This window comes from Alosa pseudoharengus, unplaced genomic scaffold (assembly GCF_046254945.1).
Source record: "Alosa pseudoharengus isolate Yale_2024_CS ecotype anadromous, Long Island Sound unplaced genomic scaffold, YU_APseudo_1.1 YU_APseudo_1.1_scf_9, whole genome shotgun sequence".
NCBI classification, from domain to species: Eukaryota; Metazoa; Chordata; class Actinopteri; order Clupeiformes; family Clupeidae; genus Alosa; species Alosa pseudoharengus.
The window spans coordinates 14,105,675-14,126,376 of NW_027468881.1; the positions used below are offsets into that span (position 1 = coordinate 14,105,675).

The following is a 20,702-nucleotide window of genomic DNA, read 5'->3' on the forward strand; positions in this document are numbered from 1 at the left end:
TTCATTGAACTTGTAATTTTTCATTGAAATAGACTGACAGTAAACACCTTTTGCACTGTTTTCTTCACCAAGCACAGTATCTCTTAGATCCATACTTGCAACACAGAACAGACATGGTATCTCTTATGGATAATGATTGCTGATTGAAGAATTGTGCAAAGGAGTTTCTAACAGTTGTATCCGAGGTTCAGACTTATGCAAGGAATCACTCTACCACCTGTATAAATGTTTTCCTTTTGTTTATAGGGAAACCAATAAAGTTTGGGGTCTTTCAATAACATCTGTATTAACTGTTTTGCAAAAGGGTGTGTGAGAAATGTGTGAACCCAATGAAAATGTGTGAACACATTTGCAAGGTGAAATCAAGATGGTTGATGCCTCACTCAAGACACTGGTCATTACATGTTTATCCTATCAAATACAACCGAGTGCTGCATCTCCCTTAAGCTGACACCTCATGGGTTTTACACATGTCCACCTAGTGGCAGGCAAGGAGAATGACACAAGAGAAACAATGCAGCTCTGGGGTATGTCATTCATCAAATAATTAATAAGGCCAATAGACTTACATGTAGCCTAGCGTTTTTTTATTTTTTATTATTGAATTCTAAAGCTCTAAAGTACCTGTTTGAATGTAAAACTGAATGTAGTCAATATTACAATATTGACTGAACATCTTGATGGCTTTATACCCAAATTATTTATTCTGCTGAACTGTATTATTTCACAATAGAACGACACTCACTGATCTTTACTGTTTTGTTTATGTTTTCATTTACACCAGAGTAAATCAAGGACCAAGCATTAATGTCCTGCAAACATTTGGTTTTGAGCTATGACGTCACTCTGTTTCCATCTGGATTGCCTTTCATGTAATGTACAAAAATATCAGCAGAGGGCAGTATAAGTCAAAACAGGGCCAGGGACTCAAACCGTAGCCTAGAAATCTAGACGCACCCTAGCGGCAGCAAATGTAATTGACTCAAAGAAGCCCCTGTGAGTAAGTAGGCCTACATTTTAAAAATTTACTTAAGGATGCTCATAGAGATAGATAGTGGTTGATAGTTGAGGTAATTGTTCTAAATCTGATAATGTACAGTGTGAGACTTTGTTAATTTAACAGCACTGACCTTCTGATGCGTAACAGAGACAGTTGGTAGTGGTATACAGTATGTTGTACATGTTGTATATGTAGGCTGTTTTTCATTGCGTAGGCCTAATCAAAATATTATATAAAATATGATATCAGCGTATGACAATAAGATAACATGATACATCCCAACAAAGTTTGATGCAGGATATGACATGCCTTCATAGTTTTTCAGTCATGCTCAAGAAACCCTTCATTTGAATGTGAAAATCACCTCATAGAGAGGGACTCTTCTGTGGGTCTTCATGAGGTAATTATTTGGGTGTTTTTAAATTAACATTTTTACTCACTCTTTGGCATTCCATAATTACTACTTGGTTAGCTGTTAGTTACAGCTGTTTGGAAGGGCCTTTCTTAATGGAGAGCCACTGGCAATGCAGAAGGCATGTTGCTCAGTATGAACACATGATGGTGCTATAGGATATGAAAAAGGAACATGAGCCAAAGGCAGTGGGAACATTCTTGTTCTGTTTAAAATATCATGTTTTAAGACAGTTGATATCCAAACAGGTGAAAGTGTGTTAAAAGAGTTTACCATTCTGTTTATTTTTTGAATATATTTCTGAATGAAACATTTTTAATGCCCCTTTTCACTGCTGGCTATTTGATATTTAATGTAATATTTAGTGATGGAGTGAGTCTACAGAGACCTTCCAGAGAGGATTGGCTTGCATGGCATGGGTGAGCTGGCAGCTCCATTGTGATGTCAGTCAAGTCTGGGAAATCTTACCACTCTTTCCTTGAATCTCCAGGGCAGCGGAACATATCATATTATGACCAAAGGAGGGCATATCTCTGGTTTCACTGGACTTTGTGTTTCCTTTATTTTTTATGTGCCAAGCGAATCGATACTGGGAAAACGTTCAATTTCTGAGAAGGACAGAATTTGGAATTTCACATTGAGCAACACTGAATAGGTTAGATTCCATTGTGATAAAATCAAGACTCACAATGGCCATCAGATTGCATTCACTTTAAAGAAAGACCTGCATCCACCTGTTTCACACTGGCTTGATAGGTCTGAACACATCTCCTGAATAAAATATATTAACTTGAAACCTCTTAAATTGAAGAAATGGTTGCACAAACTCTGTCAGAGAATGTTACATTTCCAAAATCATGGCTGAATTCTCATACAAAATCTGTAGCTTGTGTGTATCTGTACTTTTAATTACCTGCGTGGTTCTACTTACAATTGATAAAGAGTTTGAAATGGTTAACATACAGCAATAACAAATATAATATAGCCTTATTTGTCTCCCAAACCTGCCTTGCTGACAGCCTACCAGTACAAAGGTAAGTATGACATGCAGAAGAAACACAGGAGATCATGTGTCCAATTCATGGAACTGTTTTTATTAGTTACGCCACGCTTACGAGCAACACTTGAACTGTTCAATGGCAACACAAAGCACAGAATTTATCCTGCACTACACGGAGCAGCACAGTTCACAGCTCAGCTCTGTTTCTACAATACTCAAAAAGAGGACCAGAATCACTACAACTCACAAGAAGCAAAACAAAGATCTCTCACAGGTTACAAAGACACAATTAAAGGACCAATGCTATATGCGGGTGCCAAAAGCATAGGGATGGGTGCACTGTTTTCTGGCCCCGACTGGACTAACCGTGGGTTGGGCGCCGTGGCTCACAGACTTGGACCTTGTATTTCTTTGCCGTTCCAAATTCCCTCTGATCTAGGACGAGAGACCTTGCGTGGCTAGACTAATGAGTTTGGGAGTGTATGCGCGATGGAAACACAGAGGTCCAAGGAGGACAGGCACTTCAGATGGGCTTCCTGAAGTTCTGGCCGGCGAAGCGGGCTTTGTCTCCCAGCTCCTCCTCAATCCTGTACGGTGTGAAAGAAAGAAAGACAGCCAGGATCAGTTTGGCACTTCTGGCACTGTTCACTAGAGCTCTTTTTGGCTGTGCAAAGGCAACATTTAGTCTTCTGTTGCTAAATGTGGAGCCTGTTTTGATATCTCCTCCAGACTCTTTCCCAAGTACATCCTCTCATGATCTTATAAAATGCAATAACTTCAAATAAGGTCTCAAGCAGCAAATAATACCTATCTAAATGGCCTCAACTGCTAAATTGCACCCAGAGGCAATTGCCTTTACTGATAAATTGCACCCCAGGTGCCCTTAGACTGAACGCTCCACTCAGGGCAGAACCTTACCTAAGCAGCTGGTTGTACTTAGCCAGGCGCTCAGATCGGCATGGAGCTCCGGTCTTGATCTAAAGGAGACAAATGGAACAGAAAAATAACAGCAGTCAGAAACCCATTTCATCCCAGTGTTGCTAACTCATGTTCATGATGTCGCTTTGGACAAAAGCATCTGCAAAATATGATAACCTTAACCATAACCATAATAAAATATAAAGTAGTTGGCTTCTCCTTTCACTGAGAAGAATTTAACTGCGCATCTAGACCATTTTATTGAATGCTCGCAAGGCACCAAATGAGACCCCATACCTGGCCAGTGCACAGGCCAACCACGAGGTCAGCGATGAAGGTGTCCTCTGTCTCTCCAGAGCGGTGGCTCACCATAACTCCCCAGCCATTGGACTGTGCCATCTTGCAGCTACGCACAGAGTGAGAGTTTGGAGAGAACAGAGCAGAGAGCATTAATTAGCTAAGAGTGCACACAGACACAGAAACACACACACACACACTGAATAATCCAGAGGGTCTCTGGGATAAATATGCATGAGGATGGGGCAACTCACGCCTGCAGGGACTCTGTGACGGAGCCGATCTGGTTGACCTTGAGCAGCAGGCAGTTGCAGGCTTTGTCTGAGACGGCCTTGGCAATGCGCTTGGGGTTGGTCACAGTCAGGTCATCGCCCACAACCTGGATGCTGGTGCTGCCGGTGAAGTTGGTCCACGCCTGCCAATCATCCTGGTCAAAGGGATCCTCAATGGAGACCACTGATTCAGAAGAGACAACGATATCAGTTAGTAAACCCCTACTAGTGTTAAAATCTGCTTGGGGTAGCCAACTCATGTATTACTATAAACAAAAGACCTTCAGAGGCATGTTTTAAAGGTCATGTTGTCACTGTCAGTGTTTGTACTTTACACAAAAAGCACCTCAAGGAGTCACTGGGGAGAACCAGCCATACTCTTGGCCAGCATCCAATAAGATCTTCTAAATCCTTGCCCGAAGTAATAGGGATGTCATGCATGATCTGTGTCATGTTTGAAGCATTAGTGGAGCTCAATGGACAGGTTTCGGGGGTTAACTGATTGGATCTTAGTACCTCTTAGCCTCAGCATGGAGCTGAAACATACATCATACATGGATGCATCCATACTGGATTTAAGGCTGAGCCTTTTAAAGGCTCATATGTTTCTGGACAAATGAGCAGGATTTAGTTAGAGCCATCTCAGATGGTACCTTTTACTGGAGTGCTGGGCTTAAAACTGTCTCTGAGGTTACTACACTGATGGATACTAAGCTATACATCCTAAACAACAATATAGCATCAAATACCAAAAACCAGACATGTTGGACCATTAAATAAAAACACTTGTATTGGAGGACACTGAATCAGTTACAGAAACCGAAACAGATGCCAAAAAATAAGCGCTTTCCGATATAACCTCCGGAGTACATGCAGAGGTTTGTCAAACGGAGGTCCTACCCTTCGGATGATTCTGATATGATGCTAACCTGCGGACCTAATACTGACCTTGTATGGACGTATGTGTGAACGACATACACGCTAGGGTGGTTCACAATATAATAGTATAAGTAAAAGTTTTCCAAATTTGGCCAGATCGCATTTTGCCTTGTTCCTATTGACATTTTGAACATCTGTACCAAAAATTGAGCCAATAGGACGCCAGTAAAGGGTGGCACACTTTTTCACAATTGCTCAACCTAAGAATGCATAACTTTCGCAGGAACCAGAAACTTGAACAAAATAAAAGATAAGTATGGACATTAATAATCTCTCCCTGTACTTATACTAAATGAGTAAGAACATTAGAACAGTTCAAACACTATTCCCTGTATGATGACTTTGTTCTTTTTGATACTTTATCTCTGTGTCCTTGCACAACAGGGAGCAAAAATTGCTTTTGGTCTTCATTTCGCACAGATTTTTGACAGCATTTAATAAGGGTCATCAGGGTTCTGCCATCCATTTGGCCTTCAGTAAAAACCTCAAAGAAGTGGATTGAGCAGCGAGTGACGAGGCTAGAGATGGTAGTACTGCTCTTGTGGAAGAAAGACTTGGCATCAAGTCTTTGAGCATCTTCCCAGGGCATCTTTCAAGATTTCTCAGCATTGTCTCTTTTTCTTTAACATCAACACAACAACAACAACACGTTACATTTATTTAGCGCTTTTCTCAACACTCAAAGCGCTTCACAGGGAAGGGGGGACCTCACTAACCACCACCAATGGTGGTGAGCTGAGCATCAAAAAATGCCAGGGCGACGAGTTCTTCTGACGGGTACCACAAATGTCGTCCAATGCTCTTCAATGCAGCATCTGCAATGGTTTTATCTGGATACATCATGTATTGTCTGTGTGTCAATATTGTGAAAAAGTGTGCCACCCCTAAATGTGCAGCAATTGACTCCATTTTTGGTACAGATACTTACTATGCCAATTGGAATAAGACAAAACGCGATCTGGCAAAATTTGGTGAAAATGTATTTTGTGAACCACCCTAATACACGCACATTCTCAGGTAATCAGACAACAACTGCAGTAAGTTGGGAGAGAGAAAGGAAGAACACATAGGCTACTACTGGCCAATCCTCTCCAATTGTTTACAATTGGACTCTGGGCGTTTGGAAACAGCTGAGGGAGGAGGCTACTTGAAACTGCGAGTTTCGGTCGGTGTGAGCGAGCGGACTTTCAGTTGACAGTAATTAACACCCTTTTGAACAATCTAAGCTGTGCGAACGTCAGAGGGCGGTCTACGCTGATTCACCATTAGTGAAACACGAGGACAGCTGCATGCAATTCCTGTCAGCATAACAATAGAGGCTGTTGCTGAAGCGTCAGCGTAAGCGTCAGCCCTCGTTTCAGCCGTCCTCGTTTAAGACGGAAGCGGTCAAGACAAGCAAGTTTACCTGTGCAAGTTCACCGAGCACAGGCGCCGACAAAGGCAAAAATGTGCCATTCCACCATATCTGTTATCACCGGCCATCGCCGAAAACGGCATCATGCCAAAAGGGGCAGAAATCGCCTTAACCTACAGCAACTTCAACGGTCCTCACCTACAGAAACCTCTTTCTCCATGGGCTTGTGGAACTGTCAATCCGCAGTCAACAAAACGGACTTCATAGCTGGCTATGCCAACCATCTTTCGTTGGAACTCCTTGCTCTCACTGAGACTTGGATCAAACCAGAGAACACAGCCACCCCGGCTGCACTCTCCACTAACCTTACACTATCCCACACCCCTCGTCCATCTGGACGAGGAGGTGGGGCGGGCCTGCTGATCTCCAACAAATGGAAATTCACCCCGCTACTGCCTTCAAACAAATATGTCTCATTCGAATTCCATGCCATCACAGTGATCGCCCCAGCAAAACTCTACGTGCTGGTCATCTACCGCCCTCCAGGCCAACTAGGCTACTTTTTGGACGAACTTGACACTCTGCTGTCCTCCATCCCTGAGCATGACTGTCCGCTTCTTGTTCTCGGCGATATCAACATCCACTTAGATGCCCCAGGCTCAGCGGACTTTTTGGCCCTGATCCACTCCTTTGACCTCAAACTGGTTCAAAGCCCACCGACACACAAAGCTGGCAAAGAGCTTGACTTGATCTTCACTCGGAACTGCAGCACAGACACCCTCACGGTGACGCCTCTCCATCTTTCTGACCACTTCTTCATCCAGTTCAACGTCAGCCTGACAGAACAGCCTCCGGCTCCTCAGCCGATGGTCACGTTCCGCCGCAACATCCGGAACCTGTCTCCAACGCACTTTTCCTCTGTGGTTGCCTCCGGTCTACCTCCACTCAACACCTTCTCCTCTCTGGAGGTTAATGAGGCCACAGACTCGCTCTGCTCCACACTGAGCTCGTGTCTAGACGAGCTGTGCCCTCTTACCACAAGGCCAGCTCGATCCAAACACTCTCATCCATGGCTAAATGATACCCTCCGATCGCACCGCACCAAACTCCGAGCCGCGGAGAGGAAATGGCACAAATCCAAACTAACTGATGACCTCAAAAACTACCAGACACTCCTGACCTCCTTCTCAGCCAGCATCACTGCTGCTAAGACGGCTTTCTACAATGACAAAATCAACAGCACTACAGACACTCGAAAGCTTTTTTCAACCTTCAAATCGCTACTCAACCCTCAGATGCCTCCTCCTTTTTTTTTACAAACAAAGTGGCGGCAATCAACAGTCAATTCTCTACATGCCCACTCAACGCATCTGACTCAGATACCGCACTCCTACAACCTCTAGGGACTACTAGATCATCTTTTTCAGCATTCACGCCTCTCTCCGAGAATGAAGTATCTAGACTCCTGACATGCAGCCGTCCTACCACATGCTCGCTGGACCCTATACCTACGAGCCTACTTCTGTCCATCAGCCCGACCATCGCACCAGCTATCACACACGTGATCAATGCCTCGCTAACCTCCGGCACATTTCCAACAGCGTTCAAAATGGCCCGGGTAACACCGTTACTTAAGAAAGCTTCTCTCAACCCTGCTCAAGTCGAGAACTACCGCCCTGTCTCACTCCTGCCTTTCCTATCCAAAGGCATTGAACGAGCAGTCTCCAAACAGGTCTCTGACTTCCTTTCACAGAACAACCTTCTGGATCCAAATCAGTCTGGGTTCAAAAGCGGCCACTCTACCGAAACGGCTCTGCTGTCTGTAACAGAAGCCTTAAAAGAAGCCAGGGCGACCGCTCGGTCATCAGTACTCATTCTGCTTGACTTATCGGCTGCCTTTGACACGGTTAATCACCGCATCCTTCTCTCTATACTCGCTAACATGGGAATCTCCGGTTCTGCTCTCTCCTGGTTTGAATCCTACCTCACAGGACGCTCGTTTAACGTATCATGGCTTGGTCAGCTATCTGCACCTCACCATCTCACCACAGGGGTCCCCCAGGGCTCAGTACTGGGCCCCCTTCTCTTTGCTATCTACACCACCTCCTTGGGACAGATTATCCGTTCGCATGGCTTCTCATACCACTGCTATGCAGACGACACACAGCTCTATCTGTCCTTTCCACCTGATGACCCCTTGGTTTCAGCACGGATCTCGGATTGCCTCTCAGACATAGCTACATGGATGAAGGCACACCACCTCCAGCTGAACCTCTCAAAGACTGAACTGCTGGTCCTCCCAGCTAAACCTACCATACACCACGACATCAACATCAAATTTGACTCCCTGTCTGTTTCACCTACCAGGACTGCAAGAAATCTAGGAGTTGTTCTCGACAACCAACTAAACTTCTCAGATCATGTTGCCTCAGTCGCCCGGTCATGCCGTTTCGCACTTTACAATATACGGAAAATCAGGACTTACTTAACTCAAGATGCCACCCAACTTCTGGTTCAGGCAATAGTCATCTCACGACTCGACTACTGCAACGCCCTCCTGACAGGTCTCCCAGCCTGCGCAGTGAAACCACTTCAGATGATCCAGAACGCGGCGGCGCGCCTGGTCTACAACCAACCCAAGAGGGCACATGTTACCCCGCTACTCATCCAGCTACATTGGCTACCTATGGCGGCCCGCATCAAATTCAAGGCTCTAACGCTTGCCTACAAAGTAGTCTCCGGTTCTGCTCCCACCTACTTGAATGCCTTCATACAGACATACCCTACCTCCAGACCGCTGCGCTCCTCAGACGAACGACGTCTAGCTCTACCTCCGGTACGCTCAGGCCAATCCAAACTTTTCTCATCTGTTGTTCCTCGTTGGTGGAACACACTGCCAGTTCCTACAAGGGCAGGGACATCCCTCTCCATTTTCAAAAAACTCCTGAAGACCCAGCTCTTTAGAGAACATCTCCTCTCATAGCAACACTTACAACAAGTCTTGCTGATCCTAGCACTCACCAGCCGTCTTAAACGGACACGTAACTGTTAAAAACAGCACTCACTGATGCACTTATTCTTACTGTACTTATTCTTATGTTTTTTAAATTGTCCTAATATTGTTGAGAATTGCTCTAAAACTTAAACTGTTTACCATGTTGTTAGTCGCTTTGGTTAAAAATGCGTCAGCCAAATGTAATGTAATGTAATGTAACATTACAGAATCTCCGTGTGGTTGTCGAGTGAGGGGTGGGGGCTTGTAGAGTTCACAAGATGCGAGATATGACGCAGAATATATGCGGCCGCTGCCTGTCACAGCTGCTTTTTGTTTACAAAGTGTAGCCTATGCATTATGTAGGCTAAAAAAGAGAAATCTATTGTGTGTAGGCTAATACTTGAAGTAGGCAAACAGTATTTGTATGTGTGCTTCGAATAAACACATTTATCTGTTTTCAACGTTATGTACTTGGCTATAGAACCCCACATCTGGTTTGCGTTGGAGAGAGAGCATGCACAAACGTTATGGTAGGCTACCAGCCAATTCAGTAGGATAACTCAAGACTTCAAGGCCATCATACAACGTTTTAAGCAACAAACAAAATAGCCTACTAACATAACAGTGAAGTTGTTCGTTTTTGCATGGTTTATTTTTTCCAAAAGCATCCTCTCCCCATGTGTCTATTGCATTTACGTAAAGAGCTTGGAACAAAGTTGGCTTTTCTTCGTTTTCATTTTCTCTAGGCATATATGCTTAACAAATATCAGCGAGCTCAGCGAGGTATCAATGAACAGAAAACCTTGTTGGCTAACAATTTATTAAATACTCCTGTTATTGTCGTCAACGACGTCGCTGTAGCTACTGCCTTTTCAGCGCCTTCTGCTTATGGTGATTCAGTCTTTTGAATTTATTTGGCCTTGCCATGCAGTTGTAGGCTACAATGTCTCTTGCCGTTCCCTTCATGTGTTCTATCAAAATGTTGTATGCCCTCATGGACAGTAGCTCCGTGATGTTTGCATCTTTCCAGGTCGGAGATTTTCTGGACAGCATTATGCCACTCCATCATAACACTGGCATTTAAGTCAGATCTAACCACATGGACGCACGAAAGAAACGTCACCAACACGCCCTCTCACTAGGTGTGAATTTTAACCGCATGTTCTACGGCTCGTTCAGACACAGCACATTTACATAATGTCCGGAGGAAATACTAGGGGGGGAGTAGTAGAACAACCGGCTAAATTCGGACTTCCATATGACCGGTTATGTCGTTCAGATATACGGCCCCACCGTTTAACATCGGCAGAACCTCCGGACTTACACGTATGACTGAAAGCGCTTTATTTAATGGTGAGATCCCACTAGAAAGCCCTGGATCATTGGCTCGGCGAAACTGACACTAACCTGGATAATCCTTGACAAAGCTCTTGTACAGGTCGGCGAGCTGGTCAGGGGTGATGTACCGGCTGGGATCGTCTGGGGACTTGAAGTCCAGGTCGTACTTTCCTCCCTTGAAGAACTCAGAGGCAGCGACATCCATGCCGATCACAATCTTGTCAGTGTAGCCAGCCTTGGCAATGGCATTCTTCAGCAGTTCAAGAGCTGTGGGGAAGGGTTCAAAAGCTGGTTGTTTAAGACTGAAAAATGACTGAATGTCAAGATTCCATGCCATAGTTCTATATACAAAAATGTAAAAAAAAAAAACCCTACTGTAATTTCCTGTTTAATACCCTTATTACCTACAATACATAATCAGTCAATGAACAGTTTTAGTGCAATGTATATTGTATGCCTGTACTTGTACTTATGTGTAATACAACATGTAACAGCTCGTAGCTGTACAATAATTATAGCATCATCAAAACCTACATTAATTACAAACATACTGTCTAGAAATTCAATCTAAAGCAGGTCAGTATGTAGTATCTGTTGAACTTTACAAAACAAACCTCTGAAAACTTCACAACATATGGCAAATGTCATAAATTGATTTGTTTTGAGTCCCACAGCATATCCATTTATGACATGTCCAATTGTCATCAGCAGTTCTACACTGACTGCATGTTACACTGGACACTCTCGATGGTGGGCCTCTTTCATGGCTGAGCAGTTTAAACTGTCTCAGGCAGCTCAAAGGCATTTGCCCTATCAGCACCCCTCACCCGTAAATGGGCCACAGTTCAGGTGCTTCTCTGGCCAAGACACCGCACAGTTTACTGAGCTGGGTCCAGGCCTTAATTTGGAAACCATCTGTTCCATGCACTGGCATTCCCCTGCACTCAGCTGAGAGAGCCACACCAGTGGACAGGAGTCGCGGGAACCACACCCCACCCCATGTTTATGACCTCAGGGCTGTCTCAATTGGGCTAAGGACTACTGACAATTACTGTCACATGGGAGGCAATCACCATAACTATCATAGTGACGTCTTCAGAAAGTTCAATGGTCAAATTGTTGGCAAGACTGAAGAAGGGTGCAGCTGACTGAAGGCAAACATCTAAATTGAGTGAGCATTGTGTGTGTGTGTGTGGATTCCTCACCTTCTTTGTTCTCCAGGATGTTGGGGGCGAAGCCACCCTCGTCTCCTACATTGGTGGCATCCTTGCCGTACTTCTCCTTGATGACATTCTTCAGGTTGTGGTAGACCTCAGCGCCGATTTGCATGGCCTCCTTAAAGGTGCTGGCGCCCACGGGCAGGATCATGAACTCCTGCATGGCCAGCTTGTTGCCTGCGTGGGAGCCCCCATTGATCACATTGAAGGCCTTTGGAGACAAATGAACAGGCTTTTGTGAGTCGACGACATGCCCAAACAAACGTGGCTTTCAAAAACTACACACACACACACACACACACACACACACACACACACACACACACACACACACACACACACACACACACACACACACACACACACACACACACACACACACACACACACACACACACACACACACACACACACACACACACACACACACACACACACACACACACACACACACACACACACACACACACACACACACACACACACACACGTCCCAGATAAACTAACATGAAACAAAACAGAAAGTTCTGAACTAGAAAACTAAACAAAAGACACAAATATCTCCGCACAATGTCAGGGAAAACAATGGCAACTTCTTAGGGCAACAGCAGCAAAGACTTACAGGAACAGGGAGGATGACTTCTGGGTTTCCAGCGAGGTCAGCGATGTGGCGGTAGAGTGGGACGCCCTTCTCTGCCGCACCAGCCTTGCACACAGCCAGGGAGACCCCCAGGATGGCGTTGGCACCAAACTTAGCTGTGAAATTCGAGCATTCAATGGCATTCAATTACTCTACCATGTAAGCGAAGTGCTAGCATACTGTAATCCGGGACCACCATTACAGTTTCTAAAGTAATGCGTCATGAGGGGGAGGAAAAAAGCTTACACTTGTTCTCTGTGCCATCCATGTCAAGCATCAGCTTGTCAATCTTCTCCTGCTCCAGGACGGACACACTCTGAGAGGCAAAGAGAAACACGTCAGTTTGGAGGAGGAAGAACAACAAACCACTGGAGTTAATCGCACCTAGAGATTAGTTGTCTTTTCCACACAAAGTTAGAGCGACTACTCAACCAGATCCTATTTAAACAATAGAAATGCTACTTGGCGCTCACTGTGTAACAGCAAGTTACAACATTCTGACAGCAGTTTGGCAAAAGGCAACAGCGCAATTTTAACAGTATCTGGTTAAGTAGCAACACAAAATCAATAGTGCAAATGTTTCCACGGCACACTCATGTCAGTTATTGAGGGACACCTGGCCTTACAGCAGCATTAAGGTGCAGTACAGTTCACACTGGTTATTCCGCAAAGGCAGAATGAACAACTACACAAATGTTATCAGGTCATGAATTCATATGACTTCTGTTATCAACATTTCAACAACAATGTAAGTACTATGACTTTGACACATATGCCAAAAATATAATTACAAGTCCAGCTGTATCATTATAAACTGTGTAAAGATAAATAGACTATTCCGCTCTGACCTTGTCCACTATGGGCACAAGAGTGGTTGACAGTTTTACACATTACGATGTTAGTTAAAGAATAAATATTCCTACCTGGCGAACCAGGCCAGGTGCAATAGTATTATTGATATGCGCAACAGCTTTTGAGACACCTGAAAGGAACAAGCAGACAATCACTGACCCCGGGAAAAGAGGATCATGCAAACCAGGCACAACCTAACGATCACGGGCCACCTCCTGTGTCGAACAATTGTTTGGCATTCCTATTTGCTGACTCCTGTGCTTGAAGGGGGTGTTATCTGTGATCGTCTGCTCATGCCTGCTATGGTTAGTGGTCAGAAGAAAACCCACACGTCATGCTGAACTGTTGAGAAGTCACTCATCCTCACTGCTGTTATCTCACACAACTTTACCTGGTTACACAAAGCTGGGGCCAAGAACTCATTTACATACTTAACAGCTCTTTTCACCCCTGACAGATAAAAAGAGAGAAAATGAAGAGATGGATGACGGAGGAGGAAAGGACAAGTGGCCTGGGCAGGCTGGGAAAAGACTAGTCATGGAGGCATGGGCTTATGAGTCCAGAAGACAGTCACCACATGGGACATGCTGTTGATACATACAATGGCTCTTTAAAGCTTTACTGGACTAAAACTGCTGTACGGTCATCTAAAATAACTAGACATCACAATGCAGCTAGGCATTACAGTGATGGTTTACAAACATTATAACATTAAGTACCTCCAAATTAAATGAGTTACTATTTTTGTCATAACCAACCAGTATATATTATTTGATTTAATCAAGGAGGGGTATTCACATTTGCTTACATTGTATACATTTAAACAAAACAAGCTATATCTTTGTTGCATTCTAACCAGAAAATACAGCATAACTATTAAGAGCTTTACGAGCTGGATAATTAATTGATTTTCTTTGACAATCAATTTTTTTCTCACGTGCGTGTACCCATCTTATGACACACCCACACATTTGACACATCCTATATCATGATCATATGTTGTTACCTTTGCCAAGGTAACGGGTCTTGTCATTGTCGCGGAGTTCAAGGGCCTCATAGATTCCAGTGGAGGCACCACTGGGCACTGCCGCTCTGAACAGACCTGTAGAGGACACAATGATATAGTCATGGTGGTGGCCAAGCGCATTCTTCACTCAACTTAGTAAGATGCCATTTTCTCTCCTGGGCCTGGTGCAGTCATTTGTAATCCGCCCAACTGTGCTTGTGCAACTCTACAGAGATACATGCCACGTTCTTAGAGAGGCACCATTCATTCATTTACATGATCATTTATGATAATTTATGATCCATGAAGATTATCTGGTCAACAATTATTCACAGTAAATGAATAAATGAGTTTGGTAGTGTGCATTTATGGGAGTTTCAAAGCCTGTCTGAAATGGGCATGGAGAGCTTGTGTCGAGCATGCCAACCATTGTGATGGACCTCCCAGTAGTGAAAAAAAGAAGAAATCTCGTATCTGTCAGATTTGTGGATGGCCTATGAGCACCAGCTGCCAGGCCATTTCAACCCAGCCGCCTGTGGTAGATGTGCACGTACAAATTATATTCAGCGAGGTCATTTAACTGAAAATCAGACTCAAGCCAATGTCAGAGTCTAGCAATGAGAGAGGATTTAGAGCTTAACCACAGACACACAAGCAACTGCGGCCATAAATCTAGGGTTTAACAAACCATCTGAACCAAGACATCATTATTTTGGTTATCGGTGAAACTCCTCACCAAACACAATCTAAAATTCTGCTGTTTGTGTAACACTTCAGCACCTTGGCAAAACCTATTCCTTTTTCAAAATATTTTAAATAATTTGTCACAAGAAATGTCCCTTTTAAAAGGAAAAGGTATTCAATCATCTTCAGCGGAAACATTCCTGTTTAAAGCAACACCAAAGAACTTTCCCTCTGTCGCACGCACGCTATTTGTTTATCCAGCACCGGCTTTGCAAATAACAATGTCCACAGACAAGGTAGAATATGTTGCATGATTTATGAAAGTACGATGTATTGCGACATCAAATGCAAGTCAAATTTGTAGTTTCTTATATCTCATTCCATCGAACTACAGATCCGCTACCCGATCTGGCAAACTTACATAGTGCAGTTATAGCCGATAGAGGGCTGCGAAGTGAATGCAGAAGTGCCGTTCACCCTGTTACAAGTTGATGAACAGGGTGAAACTGATTTTGGAAACATTATTTTAAGGTACAAAAAAGTCTTTGGTGTTGCTTTAAATGTGTATTCAAAAAGCTGTGTGAAGGCCTGTGGCCGCCTCTCTTCTCTCCAAAACCCAGCCATGAGAAAATGGAACAAGAGACACTTTGTTGGCACTGAGGTGGACACCACCACTAACCAGTAATTATGTCAAGAGAATGGTGCAAAATCATACTTTGTCACTGCAGGCAAACTGATCATTTCATCTTTACAGAAGTGAAAGTGGGTGTGAGAATGGTCAACCAAAAAGGATCACTTTGTGGCTTACAGTGGCAATCCCTCCCACACACGTGAGGCAAGAGAATTACATAATATGTAGTAGACAAATTATATCAGGTTGGCTTGCTGCTAGCTCAACTGATTCATCTCATGCAACTGGGGGGGGGTGGCAGAGGAGGCTTGGCAGGGAGAGAAAGTTACAGCCAACCAAACCCACGCAGCTATAATGTAAAGCCGCCATACAAAGGGGAAGTCTAGCAACCAATTCACATGCAGAAAGATAGAATGGGATTCAGTGAATAAAGCAGCTGTCCCTCAATATAACGGATTCTGGCCAGGAAAGTGGTCAATACCCTTGCCCCGCTGGCAAACTCCCAATTACCCAAACAGGCTTCAGTGGCACTGAACAGACAATTAAGGCTGTTGTTTTTTTTTCCAAAGCTGCCTCACAATGCAGGATTAAAATAAAATACAGGATATACATACATTTTTATATGCATCTGTGAATGCTAGATTGGCTGAAATAAAAAAATACAGCATGATCACAACATTTCTACACAATCTTTCCCTATGAAAACAACTTCTTCGACATGCAAAGTTAACATAGCCACATGTTCTTAGTAATATTCAGTGAAGCAGTGCTTCAGACAAGTCTGTGTTGTTTGCTTCTGTATGTTTTCCGGTGCAGGGGACTCTACTGTAGCACAGCAAGCCAGGCAGTGTACTATTACTCATGCCTATTTATAGCCCTGCTGCCACCTGATGTGGCGCTTTCAGGCTACTGGACACCAAGAGAGGGGTACAGGCCCAGGGTGAGAGGAACTGAGAGAGCTCCCCATTAGCACAGAACCAGTTTTCCTCATGGTTTGTTAAACTACTGGGTCAGACCAGATAGACGTTTCCTAAATTTCAGATCTCATGCCAAAAGTAGCTGTTGCAGTACAATACAAAAATTCTCTCCAAATCATTATGGTCTCCTCTTTTCATATTTTTTCCCTCTGATGACAATTTGTGCTTTGCTGTAGGCCTTTCCAGTTTTAAGGGAATGATAAAATACCTTTCTTGGTGTAGAGATCGACCTCTACCGTGGGGTTGCCACGGGAGTCGAAGATCTCACGGGCGTGGATTTTCAGGATGGACATGGTGCAGGATCTGTATGGGATGAAAATACCATTAGGAGAGCAGAATGTAGATGTACTTCACTGGCTTAAAGCAACAATGTGTGGGGGGGTTTGCCATGTTAAGGCACATTAATATAGGCAGCTAGCTTTTATAACATCAAGTCATTTCCATGGCACATAGTCATATTAAAAGCAGATGAGGATATTTGTTGTTCCCTCAGACCATTCTGGTTGTTATTAACAGGTGATTTGTTCTATCCTATCCATACCTTGGAGAGCACCACAATAATTAGATTAATACAGGCTTAATAAAAGGTTTTTTTTACCAGACAAAGTATTTTTATTTTGTTCTGTCAGCTAATGACAACGGAGAAAACTCACTTCTCGTCTTTTGCCTGCCATTCTCAGGAAGAATTTAACTTTATGACCAAGCTTCCACTGAAACAATGGTTTCCTTTGATGAGGTGAGTCAAACAACTAAATGAGTCAAACAGGAAAATAACTAATCTGGAACTGTTTTTTCCAGTGTACCCCAATGAGTAAACTTAGACGTAGACTAAGACTAAGACTTTACAAGACACACAGTTTCCTACACTTGCATCAGCTCATACACACATTTCCTAAACCACTGACTGCGTCAAGACATAGGGGTGGGGAAGCAAAAGACATGAAGCCGGTAGTATTCAAAATCACATGGCCAAAATGTAATTAGACTGCGTGAATGCTGTGTGTGTGTGTGTGTGTGTGTGTGTGTGTGTGTGTGTGTGTGTGTGTGTGTGTGTGTGTGTGTGTGTGTATTTGTGAGTGCGTAAGACAAAGGGAGTGGTAAGGTAGGGAGGGAGGAAGAAATGCAGCAGTTCCTGAGGGCATAGCCTACAGTACACTAACCAAGAAAAAAAATGGCCGGTTATGCCACAGATCTACTTCCTCCTCTGAGCTCTGGGTGGAGGCTGGACACTGAATTTTCCAGCCACTGGAGATTACTACTACTAGTGCATCATCTCCAGCTGGACCAATGGAAAAACCTATGGCCTTAAAAGTCAGAGTGGAAACTTGCCACTGGCAACATGATTGCAGACTGAGCGGACCCATGCACAGACTGAACCAAGTTACAGACCGGTAGGGTCGTTCATTTGGCGAATTGGTGATTCTTAGCACGTTGCACCATGCTATTCACTTTCCAATTCGACAAACGGGACGAGGAAAATATATTTTACAATTGCAGGCCTGAATATAGTGTAGGCTACCCAATATCCTACTGTGATTGGCGATCAATTAAAATAACGAAAGTAGGCTACAGATTTAGTCGTGCCTACGGGTTCCATAAATAAAAAAATAAATACAAGGCAGACAAGGCCTAAATAAATAAATAAAGATTATGTAAGAGAGGATATCCTCTGCTAGACGCGTTCTAACTGTTCTGATAGTGTTACAAAACCTAAGTAGATGTTGCAAACACTTGAACTAGCGAATATCGGTTAAATTTGCCCATTAGCACATCACAGACTAAAATAAAACTGCAACAAGTGTGCTGATTTTTCACACACTATATTTCGCACTATATATTGCTGAGAGGGCGCTCATCTTTGCTTGAATGAATGACGGCTGAATTAACTATGTAGCCTAGCCTACAATACATGACGAACTATCTGCATAGGCCTATTTACAATATAGACTAGCCTACCTCCCTTCCAAAAAGGTGTATTGAGTGACTGCAATCGTTGACCACGTTATCTTGGTAGTCTAGTCTACCTTCGCTGGCCTACAGATTGAGGTGCCTTAGAGACGTTGTCTGAAAAGAACTTGTTAGACAGGCCTCGTTTCTGAACCTTAAAACTGACAGGATTCAATCCAGTTCAATCCTCTCTGCCCATGCTACATGTAATTCAACACTCTCCCAGCAACGCAGAGCCAGACATTGAATGACATCTCCAAGTGACGGGTGGGCAATGTTTTAAAATAGACCGCATCATCATTGCAGAGCTTGAATAGCATTCCAGTCGAGAAAAGGCTTCTTGCTCGCCAAGCAAATCTTACAAAACGTGGTAATCATACAATATCTGCAGCAATGTCACAGTCAAGGACAATAACTTGCCAATGACAAAGCAACTTAGACATCCGCAAATGATTCAGGTCATATAGTCATTGGCCACATTCTCATATCAAAGCATCTGATCTGGTTCAGGAAGACAGTTCTGTTAGGAAAAGCATGCCATAGATCATCGAATTAATATACACACGATATACGACAATAAGGACAAATTGTTCTCTTCCTTACCTTGTCTGGCCTAACTGTGTGCAAGACTAACTGTCTCTCTCCACCGTATTGGGAAGCAGAGAAAGCGATGCTACTAGTTCGGACTACTGATAAGTGGAGCGGAAGGAGCCGGAGCAGCGATTTCTAGAATTTTGATTGGCTAGTCTGGACTCACGCGGCACGCTACAGAGCGCGTGTGGAGAAGTGCACGTTCACAACCACGACGACCACGCCTCTACAGAGGATGCGGAGACTGTGGAGACTCCTAGCACTTGCAACAATGTTTCACCTAATGACACATAACAAGAAAAACGATACAGAGAAATGACTCGGTTGAATTGTGTTTTATTGAAGTATGGGCTTGCTATGCATTTAGGCTACTTAGGCTATAAAACCAATGTTTCGTGTTTTCTCGTGTGTAACCGGAATGCTGCAGTGAATTTTATTGACGCATAGTGGAGTGGTCTACGTGCAGAGCATCAGCTACATGAGGATGACTGCGGTGCTATGAGGGTGCTATTGGCTCGGACATAAAAAAAAATTAAAAAAAATACAGGACACTCTTTACATTTTTAATCAAATTTCGGGGCCAATAAACCCCAACCATGCAACAATTGCTGGGAATATTTCACTGCAATACATTTCCTCTTGCATCGATCATTAAGCCTATTTGATTAAGCTGTTTACAAATCATTTTCACATTGCATATGCAGGTTGCCAATGTGTAATTGGTAGGCCTAAGTCTTATGTTGAATTACAGCTATAGGCTAATTCTGCCTTATGCTACGTTACATTTTCACATATGGACCTAGTCCTGGGAGAACTTGTAGACTAAAGCATTTGCAATTCTTGCCAAAAGTATCTCTGTATTAAGTAGTCAATACAATTGTATTAGTTTAGGCTACATTGCAGTATTGACAGTTTAATGGGTTAATGGCGTGTGGAATCAGACCACATATATGAGTCTTAATGTCACAACTGTAAAACTAATTATTGAAATAAAACATTTAGTTCCAGGCCCGGTCGATCCTTTGAAGAGAGAGGAGGGTACATGCACAGTGAAGATGCACGTCATTCATGGCCGCCTGTCGCAGTGACCTTGGGAATCTCCTCTCTAAATGTACTGACCCTATTTTAATTTCTAATTTTGTCACAGCCTTTTACAAGGATCTATACTCTTCCAAATTTGACCCCTCTAGTTGCAACTTGTTTATTGAAAAAATTAGAAAATACATCCCAGTTATTAATGATGAGTAGCCTACAAGGCCATCTGTGATTCTGATGTAACATCTACAGAAATAAAAAAAGCCCTCCAGTCTATGAAAAAGGGAAAGGCACCTGGAATCGACGGGCTTTCAGTAGAATTTTATGTTCATTTTTGGGAATATATTGAGGGTCCCTTGCTTGCTATGTATGCTGAATGTGTGAGGATGAAGGAAATGACCAGTACTATGAAGCAGGCCATTATTTCACTCATCCCTAAACCAGGTAAAGATGCACAATTAGTTGACAACTGGCGTCCGATTTCATTATTAACTATTGATTACAAACTGTTAGCTTTAGTTTATGTAAATAGGCTGAAGACTGGTCTGGATGATGTGATATCAGAAACACAATCTGGCTTTATGAAAGGGTGTCATA

The 20,702-nt window shown here is 43.4% G+C and overlaps 1 protein-coding gene across 2 annotated transcripts; it reads right to left on the reverse strand.

The window, feature by feature from the left end:
* Positions 1 to 2,485: 2,485 nt before the first annotated feature.
* On the reverse strand, positions 2,486 to 19,204 carry eno1a (enolase 1a, (alpha)). 2 transcript variants are annotated; one of them, XM_076275670.1, is made up of 12 exons: positions 19,083 to 19,204; positions 16,741 to 16,835; positions 14,241 to 14,336; positions 13,306 to 13,364; positions 12,629 to 12,698; positions 12,365 to 12,498; positions 11,731 to 11,953; positions 10,595 to 10,792; positions 3,882 to 4,083; positions 3,628 to 3,736; positions 3,331 to 3,389; positions 2,486 to 2,999 (listed from the first exon to the last, which is right to left on the reverse strand). In XM_076275670.1, exons 2-12 carry the CDS (start codon positions 16,823 to 16,825, stop codon positions 2,936 to 2,938), a joined length of 1,299 nt encoding a protein of 432 aa, XP_076131785.1. In that variant the 5' UTR covers positions 16,826 to 16,835; positions 19,083 to 19,204; the 3' UTR covers positions 2,486 to 2,935. The 2 variants fall into 2 exon arrangements, with proteins under 2 accessions (XP_076131785.1, XP_076131786.1); XM_076275671.1 differs by lacking the exon at positions 13,306 to 13,364 and adding an exon at positions 13,626 to 13,684.
* Between the last annotated feature and the right edge of the window lie 1,498 nt (positions 19,205 to 20,702).